The sequence below is a fragment of the Taudactylus pleione genome, unplaced genomic scaffold, assembly GCF_031769625.1.
Source record: "Taudactylus pleione unplaced genomic scaffold, aTauple2 ptg000289l, whole genome shotgun sequence".
NCBI classification, from domain to species: domain Eukaryota; kingdom Metazoa; phylum Chordata; class Amphibia; order Anura; family Myobatrachidae; genus Taudactylus; species Taudactylus pleione.
In genome coordinates, this window is record NW_028284691.1 from 456,306 (window position 1) to 469,096 (window position 12,791).

General features: G+C 42.5%; 1 protein-coding gene across 5 annotated transcripts in view; it reads left to right on the plus strand.

The window, feature by feature from the left end:
- CHL1 (cell adhesion molecule L1 like) overlaps positions 1-12,791 on the plus strand; it is a 193,916-nt gene that overhangs the window by 115,985 nt on the left and 65,140 nt on the right. For all 5 annotated transcript variants that reach the window (XM_088482453.1, XM_088482454.1, XM_088482452.1 and 2 more), the window contains 3 exons: positions 976-1,107; positions 7,221-7,364; positions 10,752-10,863. In XM_088482453.1, the coding sequence (XP_088338579.1) occupies positions 976-1,107; positions 7,221-7,364; positions 10,752-10,863 (388 nt within the window). The remainder of the gene's footprint in view (positions 1-975; positions 1,108-7,220; positions 7,365-10,751; positions 10,864-12,791) is intronic.

Genomic DNA, 12,791 nt, shown 5'->3' on the forward strand with positions numbered 1-12,791 from the left:
ATCTCACGGGGGCATGCCACGAGGAACGGGGGCCTGGCCTCCTGGCACGCCCCCATCTTTCAGTATCCCGTCCAGGCAGAGCAATGGGAGGCGGAGCTTCTTGGCCAGGGTTTAACACTGGAGTGGCCCATCTGGCCCTGATATATATATATATATATATATATATATATATATATATACTATATTAGACCTAAATGCAAATATTGGTCCTTATGTAGAGCTGTATACACCTATCCGGCCACACCGCCCTTATGAATCTGCTTGTAAAAGTAACCATAATCGTCATCATTGTGCATTGCACCAGCTCCATACCTGGTTCAATAGATCCATTCCAAAATCAGACTGATCTTTGCTTATGCATCACTCAACATAGCCCACAGTAGCGCCTACACATCCTTAACACTCCCTCAATACACTTAGCCTATGTACGATCGCCCCATTTCCGTCCAATTACACCTATTCATCTGTATGTGGAATGGTGGCTGAGTTGAGTATGACACTGAATCGATCATAGTTACATGTAGTTGCGGGTGCTGGGCTGGAAAGCATGCGTAGTGCGGTAAATCACAAGATCCATTCACCAAACAGACTTGTGTGTGCATCAGCACCAAAGGGTGCATATTTGTGCCTGGACAGACCATGTTCAGATTTAAAGGGTGCAAATTACAAATTTTTTGCATTTAAGGAAAATATTGCCTGCTATTGCATGTAGTGCACAAATATGAGCAGCTTCATTGCGACTTACAGTTGAGCTAGGACATGCCCCCTCCCAACCGTACATTTTAAGCCCCACCCCTACCACCGCTGCACAATATGGTTTTACCAAAGGGCCAAATTGCACCTCCTAATTAGAACTGCTGCTAATTAAAAATGAAATGTGTATGCTAGATGATGATCATATGCAATAAAACATATATGTACTTTTGATAGGTGAACAGTAACATACAAATAATATAATGTCATTACACCTTGTAGCTCACCCGCGATGGGATAAACAGCTGGAAAGCTCTATACATGGAGTGGGCTCTGAGATTATCCTCAACTGTACAGCCTCCGGAAAGCCAGAACCAGAAATTCAATGGCTAAGGAATGGAATTCCTCTGACAAGTAAAATCTTATTTGTGTACTAACATTTGCATACCACAGCAATCCTTCATGTTATAAAAAGAAAACATTATGTAGACCCACTCTTTAAAAGGTACAATATACTTCTCATGTACAGCGTATATATTATACAAGCTTTCAATTCAGCAAAAGTTACAGGTTACAATATTATATTTATTTTTGTATATTTTTTCTAATACAAATAAAATATTTTTAAAAAATGAAGCTAATATAGCACTTAAATCACTTTTCAAAACTCTGAAGACCAACCATCCTTTACGTCAACTAGTGCACTTACCTGTCTTTAGAATCACCTCTATAAAAATCTATCTGCTGCTCTGAACCGTGTTTTGCTGATTAGAAAATGTACAGAGTGGAACTACTAAAAACTAGTGACGTGCGGTTCGGTTTTACTCGGATATCTTCGGGTCTCAAAAACAACATCATATTGGCTAATCTACTGTCACGTGTTTTGGATAGCCAATAAAATAAATCTGAACTAATCCGAATTTGCGATAATTTGGTAATAAGGACCGAATAAAACTGAACCCCCACATCTCTACTAAAAACATCACATCAAAGTGAAACCTATTATCACTTAGAACACCCCTTTATTTGTTCAACTGTTTCCATTTATCTCCTACAAAATTGAACATTTCAATTTCTTATGTATCTTAAATTAAGTGTGAGAATAAGGAGACACTGGGGCTGTCTTTATAAAATGTGCAACTTTTGCATGATAAAGCTTTTTTATTACATTTGTGAAAGTGTGCCTACAAATGTGTTTGCTTGTAAACATGCAAATGGATTATGCATTTCATGATGCACAATCCATGTATAGGGATTTCACCCTTGAGCAAACGTAAGAGCATTAAATTGCGACATTAGAAGCATGTTGTTGATACAGTTTATATAGTTTATATTGTTACAGTAGGAGTATGATGCAGCTACTGTAAGAGCATATTGTTGCTACAGGAGAAGTATGGTGTTGTTACGGGTTGGGTATGAACTCCCAGCTGTCGGGATGCCGCTGGTCAGAATACTGACAGCGGCATCCCGACAGCCAGAATCTCGACACCAATAGGAACGAACGGTAAGTGTTTTCCTAACCCCTACCCTAACCCTCCCTCCCCAGTGCCTAACCCTAACTTTCCCCCCCTAGTGCCTAAGCCTAACCTCCCCCTTCCCGCACCCTAAAACTAACACACCCTCCCCAATGCCTAAACCTAACCTCCCCCCAGTGCCTGAACCTAACCTCCCCCTCCCGCATCCTACTTCTAACACTCCCTCCCCAGTGCCTAACCCTAACTCTCCCCCTAGTGCCTAACCCTAAACTCGCACCCTAACCCTAACCTCCCCCTAACACCCTGATACTTACCTTCGGGATGCCAACGGTCGGGATACTGGTGCTGGGATCCTGACCTGTCGGGATTTCAGCACAGGTATTTAGACCGTCAGCATCCCACACGCTGGGATGCTGACTACATCCCTTTGTTACAGTACAAGCAATTTGTTGCTAGAGTAGGAGCATGATGTTACTACAGTAGGAGCATGATGTGGCTAAAGTAGGAGAATGGTGTTACAATAGGAGCATGATCATTATTATACAATAGGAAAATGGTATTGCTACAGTAGGAGCATGATGTTACAGTAGGAACATGGTATTGCTACAGTAGGAACATGATGTTACAGTAGGAACATGGTATTGCTACAGTAGGAACATGATGTTACAGTAGGAACATGGTATTGCTACAGTAGGAGCATGATGTTACAGTAGGAACATGACGTTACAGTAGGAGAATGATGTTACAGTAGGAACATGGTATTGTCACAGTAGGAACATGGTATTGCTACAGTAGGAGCATGATGTTACAGTAGGACCATGGTATTGCTACAGTAGGAGCATGATGTTACAGTAGGAACATTGTATTGTTACAGTAGGAGCATGATGTTACAGTAGGAACATGGTATTGTTACAGTAGGAGCATGATGTTACAGTAGGAACATGGTATTGCTACAGTAGGAGCATGTTGTTACAGTAGGAACATGGTATTGCTACAGTAGGAGTATGATGCTACAGTAGGGGCATTGTATTGTTACAGTAGGAGCATGATGTTACAGTAGGAACATTGTATTGTTACAGTTGGAGTATGATGTTACAGTAGGAACATGGTATTGCTACAGTAGGAGCATGACGTTACAGTAGGAACATTGTAGTGTTACAGTAGGAGCATGATGTTACAGTAGGAGCATGGTGTTACAGTAGGAACATGGTATTGCTACAGTAGGAGCATGTTGTTACAGTAGGAACATGGTATTGCTACAGTAGGATTATGATGCTACAGTAGGGGCATGGTATTGCTACAGTAGGAGTATGATGCTACAGTATGGGCATTGTATTGTTACAGTAGGAGTACGATGTTACAGTAGGAACATGGTATTGCTACAGTAGGAGCATGACGTTACAGTAGGAACATGGTATTGCTACAGTAGGAGCATGATGTTACAGTAGGAACTTGGTATTGCTACAGTAGGAGTATGATGCTACAGTACGGGCATCGTATTGCTACAGTAGGAGTATGATGCTACAGTACGGGCATTGTATTGTTACAGTAGGAGTATGATGTTACAGTAGGAACATGGTATTGCTACAGTAGGAGCATGACGTTACAGTAGGAACATGGTATTGCTACAGTAGGAGCATGACGTTACAGTAGGAACATAGTATTGCTACAGTAGGAGCATGATGTTACAGTAGGAACATGGTATTGCTACAGTAGGAGTATGATGCTACAGTAGGGGCATTGTATTGTTACAGTAGGAGCATGATGTTACAGTAGGAACATTGTATTGTTACAGTAGGAGTATGATGTTACAGTAGGAACATCATACTACTGTAACGTCATGCTACAGTTAGGAGCATGACGTTACAGTAGGGGCTTGTATTGCACCATTTGTCAATCGACCATATGTCCATGTTGACCTTTTGACCATGCCGATCTATTTCCTGTTCACCATTTGGTGTTGACCTATTGACTGTCAATCTATTGCTACAGTAGGAACATGATGTTACAGTAGGAACATGGTATTGCTACAGTAGGAGCATGATGTTACAGTAGGAACATGACGTTACAGTAGGAGAATGATGTTACAGTTGGAACATGGTATTGTCACAGTAGGAACATGGTATTGCTACAGTAGGAGCATGATGTTACAGTAGGACCATGGTATTGCTACAGTAGGAGCATGATGTTACAGTAGGAACATTGTATTGTTACAGTAGGAGCATGATGTTACAGTAGGAACATGGTATTGTTACAGTAGGAGCATGATGTTACAGTAGGAACATGGTATTGCTACAGTAGGAGCATGTTGTTACAGTAGGAACATGGTATTGCTACAGTAGGAGTATGATGCTACAGTAGGGGCATTGTATTGTTACAGTAGGAGCATGATGTTACAGTAGGAACATTGTATTGTTACAGTTGGAGTATGATGTTACAGTAGGAACATGGTATTGCTACAGTAGGAGCATGACGTTACAGTAGGAACATTGTAGTGTTACAGTAGGAGCATGATGTTACAGTAGGAGCATGATGTTACAGTAGGAACATGGTATTGCTACAGTAGGAGCATGTTGTTACAGTAGGAACATGGTATTGCTACAGTAGGATTATGATGCTACAGTAGGGGCATGGTATTGCTACAGTAGGAGTATGATGCTACAGTAGGGGCATGGTATTGCTACAGTAGGAGTATGATGCTACAGTATGGGCATTGTATTGTTACAGTAGGAGTACGATGTTACAGTAGGAACATGATATTGCTACAGTAGGAGCATGACGTTACAGTAGGAACATGGTATTGCTACAGTAGGAGCATGATGTTACAGTAGGAACTTGGTATTGCTACAGTAGGAGTATGATGCTACAGTACGGGCATCGTATTGCTACAGTAGGAGTATGATGCTACAGTACGGGCATTGTATTGTTACAGTAGGAGTATGATGTTACAGTAGGAACATGGTATTGCTACAGTAGGAGCATGACGTTACAGTAGGAACATGGTATTGCTACAGTAGGAGCATGACGTTACAGTAGGAACATAGTATTGCTACAGTAGGAGCATGATGTTACAGTAGGAACATGGTATTGCTACAGTAGGAGTATGATGCTACAGTAGGGGCATTGTATTGTTACAGTAGGAGCATGATGTTACAGTAGGAACATTGTATTGTTACAGTAGGAGTATGATGTTACAGTAGGAACATCATACTACTGTAACGTCATGCTACAGTTAGGAGCATGACGTTACAGTAGGGGCTTGTATTGCACCATTTGTCAATCGACCATATGTCCATGTTGACCTTTTGACCATGCCGATCTATTTCCTGTTCACCATTTGGTGTTGACCTATTGACTGTCAATCTACTACACCACACCCATTTCCATTCCTTTTTGCAGCTTCCAGTGATCCTTAATGTGTCAAATGCATTCCCAAACCAATTCAAAAATACAATCAACTTGCAAATAAAACTATTTCCCCAATATGGTAAACCATTTTGGGAAGCTTGTTCATGACAATGGCCCTCATTCAGAGCCGTACGCTCTGAGCAGAGCGCACGCTCTGAATGAGGGCCGGGCTCCATGAAAATGCAGCGTCCTCCTGGACGCTCGTATAGCTGTGGGTCACCACCCACAGGCTATACGAGCGTGCATTGTGATGGCCGCGATGGTCATGACCATCGCGACCATCGAAATTGCGAGCCGGAGCCTGCGGTTGAGGTTTTCAACCGCAAGCTCCGGAGTGATTTTGGCTCTATCAGAGCCAAAATCACTCCCACTGACATCACTAGTGATGTCAGTGGGCCGGCTTTTGACGGGAGGCGTTCCCGTGGGAACGCCCCCGTCAGGGAGGCACGCCCACCAAAGGGGGCGTGCTGTCAATCAACACTGACAGCACGCCCCCTTTGATCGGACACAACGAGCGAAGGACTTTCCTTCGCTCGTCGCGTCTGGCGCATGCGCACGACGGAGCTCCCTCCGTCGTGCGCATGCTCAGTCCATAACATCGACCCACTTGCGAGCGGACAGCCGCTCGCGAGTGGGTCTGAATCAGGCCCAATGTTTCTCAGTAAGGTGAAAGTACCCCATGCCTGTACATATAACCATATATCTATACTAATATAATAAGAATGTTGTATCTGTCTGTTTGTTCCAGTTGGTGCAAAAAATACAGAACTGATTTTCATGAAATATGCATAATTTTGTAGTGGAAACTCCTAGAAATAACCGGCACTTTGTTTCATCTCGATCGGTCAAGTTAAAGCTGAGCAATAACAAAAACAACATTTACTGACATCATCAATGCAAGAGATATAAGTGTGCGGCCGTCAAGAGGTGGGGAGAGGTGCTTTGGGCCCACGTTCACTTGAATAGGATAAGCTACATACTGTAGCAGTCTGTGCACAGGGCACACTATGACAGTGGTGTGAGTGGTGGGTGAAGACGCTGCTGCCACTAGTGTGTATAGCGCTGCTGGTCTTGGGGGCCACTCCCGTGACAGGGCCTCTATGCAAAGCAATACAACTCGAGCACCTCAAATTAAATTTTTTTTAGCAGAAGCGATTTCATGGTGGGCGAAGCTCCTTGTAACAGCTAGTAATACGTATAACCATCCCCTCTCATGCTTTGGCAGCTTATTTGATCCTGTTTGCCACACAGTTTACCCCATCTCATTGCTCTCTCTTATTCCTAATATTACCACTCTTTTGGCTCTCCCCCCATATTGATCCCTCTCACATATCTCTCTCTACCCGACACCTCCCTTCCTAATGTACCTTTTGCGGTGCATAACTGCCAAACCCTGCACAGATCCTCCCAAAACTCCACCTGTCTTCATCTAACATCTACCCCTTTCCTGAAATCAGGCAGTGGAGAAGTTTGGTAGAGGAGATATTTCTGGGCAATTCCTATCTCTGCATCCGCCTTAGTTTACTCAAAATGTTGCCAAGTCCTGGTTTTTTAAACTTTTTTTATTATGTGGTGGATAATTCTTTTGTCTCTGTCAAAGTGTAACAATGTGATACTGTAACTGTACATTTATTATTTTTAAAGGGGAGACACTGCCTCAAAATCACCAAATGAAAGGGAGTTTGATATTTATTCACTCACTTCAACAATCAGACACTGCGGTGTACCAATGTGAGGCATCAAACAAGCATGGGACTATTTTCAGCAGCGCTAACATCAATGTACTAGGTATGTCATGTGCAATAATTGCCGCACTGTTAAGTGTACCAGACACCCCACACAACACTATATTTTATATTTCTCTCTCATCAAAAGGATACACAGAATATGCAAAGCAACTGTTGTAAATTCCTCTTTATGCATCACCCAAGTATATACCACATCTGTGTTATAGCGTCAGTTCACATAGTATGGGGTATATTTACTAAAGTGCTGGTTTTTAGAAGTGGAGATGTTACCCCTAGCAAACAATCAGATTCTAGCTATTATCTTCTAGAAGGAGCTAGATAAATGTTAAGTAGAATGTGATTGGTTGCTATGGGCAACATCTCCACTTCTAAAAATCCACACTTTAGTAAATATACCCCATCTCAATAGGGAAAATGGTAAACATCTAGCTACAGAGGACAGCTAGCAATTTGTATAAAACCAATGAAAATAAAAGAAATATAAAAGGTACATGAAATAGAATAACCTATAGAAATATAAATCTAATATATTAGTACAGTGGTTCCACATTAACTGAAAAAAAAATGTGATCATTAAACCATAAGGTTACAAAAAGATTATAGGATCAATAATTAGCTCCAAGAGTAATGGATGCTTATTACACCAAAGCTAATAAGCTACTACGCCTCCTGCCAGCAACGCAGATCTGAATGCTGCATCAGAAGACACAGCATCGGACCACCATAGCGACCATCGGTCAAGATGGGTGCAGTCATCTCCCATCTGAGTAAGCGTAAGTATATGGGCAATGAAACAGGGCCAGGAAATCTGCATCAGAAGATGCAGACCGTGACCGCAGCACATCTACAGAATGGGCAATTCTATATATGTCATGGGTTCACAGACTGTTCATCCACCTCCCTCACATATCTATGGGCCTGATTCACAGAAGTACGCTATACTGATATTTTCACAGTTGAGTGATTATCAGTAAACTGCGCATGTGTCTGAGCCGTACTGCGAATGCATCAAAGTCCATTACCGTAGTTGCAACCAAGTAGTGACTTTTTACTCGCAGAGTGATTGACTTTTAAGGGCCATTTGGGGAAGGTAACGGAGTGTGCCACCAAAAATGCAGGCGTGTCACGACCGTTTTCGGGGCATGACGCTGTTTGTGCCTGCGATCCTGTATGCACAAAACATGGCTCCTTTGTCTCGGTTCAGGCGGCAATTCTGCGCGACCATAGGGTTACTCAGGAGACCGATTATGGAAGGATCTGTGAATGTGGCTACATATTAGTATGTAGTTGCTTGGATTTGCAATGGCGCCTGTGGGTGTCTCAATACAAATCCCGGTGTATGCGACATTAGCATATTTTTGCATATCTCCTGCGTAGAAAATCGCAGCAGCATCGGCAATAGCGTACTTCTCTGAATCAGCCTCTATATTTGATAAACATGTCATATCAACTAAATAGAAAGATTATTAACTTACTCATCTATGGAGTGACAGTTCAAATAAAGTCACCTTCAAATAGAGATTACAGACAGGGGATTAGCCAAAACTTTGTGGGCCCCATAGCAACATTTTAAAAGGGCCCCCACCCTAACATTTTCTAAAGAGATACCTTTCTCTGCAACAGTTTTTAATTTTATGCCCCATTCTACTGCCCTAGTTAATTTTGTGCCGTATAGTAGTAGTGCCCTAGTTCATTTTATGTCCCATAGTAGTGCCCTAGTTCAAAATATGCCACATTGTAGTGCTCCCAATTCACATTATACCTTACAGTGCCCCCAGTACATATTATGTCACATTGAAGTGTCCATAGATCATAATGCCACAGTGTAGTGCCTCCAGTTCATATTAAAATACATTGTAGTGGCCCCAGTTCAATTTATGCCGCATTATATTGCCCCCATTTCATATTATGGGGTCTATTTTCTAAGCAGTGTTAGGAGACAGAGTGAAAAGTGATAAGGTGCCAGCCAATCAGCTCCCAACTGCCATCTCACAGGCTGTGTTTGAAAAATGACAGTTGGGAGCTGATTGGCTGGTACCTTATCACTTTCTTATCACTTTTCACTCTGTCTTCCAACACTGCTTAGTAAATAGACCCCTAAATCACATTACAGTGCCCAGTTCACATTGTGGGGTCTATTTACTAAGCAGTGTTAGGAGACAGAGTGAAAAGTGATAAGAAAGTGATAAGGTACCAGCCAATCAGCTCTCAACTGTCATTTTTCAAACACAGCCTGTGAAATGACAGTTAGGAGCTGATTGGCTGTACCTTATCACTTTTCACTCTGTCTCCTAACACTGCTTAGTAAATAGACCCCTATGCCACCTTACCGTCCCCCATACCATGTTAACATCTACTAAAATGCAATGTCCGCCATGTAGGCCTGGCAACGGGTTCAGACCCAATTTATTACTAGCATGCAATTGTGGGAACTTAGTAAACAACTATATGACCTGTGTCTAGGAATCCCAGCATGTTTACAGTTATGCTGTCAACACCATTAAAATGCTTTAAGCTGCATTTTATCTTTGGCGCGAGCCGCCGACACAGTGCTACCAATCTCCTGCTTGTAGACATTATGAATGTCGCTATGCAGAATGCATACCGGTCGGCCAGCTCACGCTTGATAGAGTTACCAGAATAGAAGCATTTAACAAAATGCTTTATTCCTAGAAATGCTTTATTATATTATTATTATTTATTATATAGGGCCTGATTCATTACCCATCACAACTGCGATTATGCACACAGACAGACGATTGTTGCGGTCTGCATAGCAGTGGGCATGCGTGAATGCCTCAATGGGATCGGACTGCGATCGCAGTGACTACACAGACCCATCGCAGAGCAATTGATAGGAAGTGATCATTTGTCCTCTGAGCCATGCTTCCTGAGGTTAAACCATCATAGGCCCAGCCATGGCTGAGACATTCAGTATTTGGTTGACCACTGACCTATCTGAAGATTGGTAAATGCATACACACTTACCAATCATCCACCCGATGTGTCGGCCCTGATGTCACAACTGGGCGGGCATTTAAATTTGCCTGCCCAGTTGAGCTGTCACTCACCACCAGGTCCCTGCAGCATGTGCTCAGGTGATCGGCAGGTCGCCCATACACACCAGCCAATGCACTTATATATCTGTAGATATATCGGCCATCTGCTGTGCTGCACACCTGGTGTGATATGTCTATGAACTATGTCGGTCACAGACATATCGGGGTACACACCAGCCAACGTTCTTGAGATTTATAAGCCGATATATCGATTGAACACCTGATATATCGTTCAGTGTGTACCCAGTTTGAGTTCTGGACATAATGTAGCCAAAACATCAATAACATGCTTTGCAGTTTCATAAACCAATCATTAGTTATTTATTTGTATATTGTATGATAATAAGGCTGTTTCTTTCTCCCTATAGACATCGCACCATTGATACTGACTACTGATAACAGGACATACACCACAGTGTTGGGGCACAATATCTCGTTATTTTGTGATAACTTTGCTTTCCCCCTTGTTGCCGTTATGTGGTAAGTAAATGTCCCTTTGACCTGTTACAAAGTTAAAAACAAAAATAAATATTCTGGGCCTGATTCTGAGTCGCATTCAGTGAATTTGCCACAATGGGTGATTTTTGGCTTACTGACATGTGGACGTGTCCCAGGCTGCACACGAATCTTTGCAAATGTATGTACGATTCAGGGTCACACGGGCCTCAGTCATTTCTTTGAGGACACTACATGGGCATTTCTGGATGCCACGCACGCAAGAGAACCACCTTGTGTGCGTGGCACGTTGTGTCTTGGATGTCTAGCTACAGTTACCCACTTTTTGGGGCCTTGTTTATGCTGTATGGATGACAGATCTCATGCACCTAGTATGGGGTATGTATAAGTGCCAATGATAATGATGACAGCTGCTCTGCCATACCGGAAACGTGGGGCGGTGCGATCGTATAGATGCTTACGCATTAGGATGTGGGTATAGTTGCAGTAGCATACCATTTGTAATCTATACATATTCAGAATGCAGCCATATTCGGGCCTATTTGCCCTCTATCTCCCCTCCAAATTAAATCTTATAAAAGTTGCTTCTAGATTTAAATACAGCTTTAAGTTGTCTATTATATATGGGAAAAAAACTTTCAGCTTGTTTCACTATGCACGGTGGAGCAGTTTTATTGTATGTGCTGGAGTATTTTTACTGTGCATGGTGGAGAATTTTCACTGTGCAGAAGGTTGACATTCAAAATGTTGACACCAGAATGTCGACATGGAAAGGTTTAGGATTAGGCTTAGAGGTTAGGTTTAGGGCATAGGATTAGGTTTAGGGGTTAAGGTTATGCTAAACTAAGAAAATAAACCATCATATGTTGACATTCTGGTGTTGACATATTAAATATTGACATTCTGAATGTGTCAACATTTTAACTAAGCGGACATTCTGAATATCAACATTTAGGGGTAAATTTACTAAGAATCGGGATTGACCCGATTCATCTCAGTATAACTCGCCTGAACTCGGGTAATTTTTTCCCTTTTTTTTTACCAAATTTACCAACAGGCGATTTGTTGAAAAACGAGTTTGCCGATGGTGATGTAGATTGAGATTCTCAGGTGATTTTAAAGCAAGCTCAAGTGAGTTATACACCAGAGATTTTAGTGATTTCTCTCAGCACCACTCTCCCTAGCAAGCAGCCTGCACATATCAGTGAGATATGTGTAAACCGCTTGTGTTGTGCCTGTAATAAATGGGTTAATTGTATAAAAAAAATGACATGAGTTCCCCCCCCCCCAAAACACTAACCAGCCCCGGACTTGCCAGCTAGTCCTGATTCTTAACATTACAGGGAAAAAAATGTGTAGGGTTCCACTGTAATTTAAGAACCTGCACTAGACAGCAGGGACAGAGCTGGTTTTAAATATACGGTGCAAAAAATTGGCGTGAGCGGCCGCTAATGTAAGCCACCACTGATTGGCTGACGTCCCGGCAACAATGAGAGCTCAAGCCCTGAGTTCTCATTATTGTTACAGTATCAACATGCTGATGCGTGTTGATACAGAGTATCCCGACCCCTCTGGATTACTGCGGAGAACTTCGTGGAACAAAAGGTGAGTATTGGAGCTTTTTTTACAGGGACTTCCATTGGATACTGCACTTGGACAAGGGGGTGTGAACATCTGGTACCAGATGAGTATGTATGTGTGTATGTAATAAAATTTTATTTTCACGGTGTATGTTGTTTTATTTACACATTTCTTTACAGGTGAACTACACGTACCATTGATCCCTTAATGCCCCTCATGCTGCTACTTGTGGTCCCCAACTCCCAAGGGATCCCTGGTCAGGGCTGACTAACAGTCAGGGTTGATGCTGCAGCTGGGGGGCCCAGTGAAAGGGCACCCCTGGCTGTGGCATCTGTCCCCCGTTAGAAAGGGTCCAGGGCTGTTTTTAAATA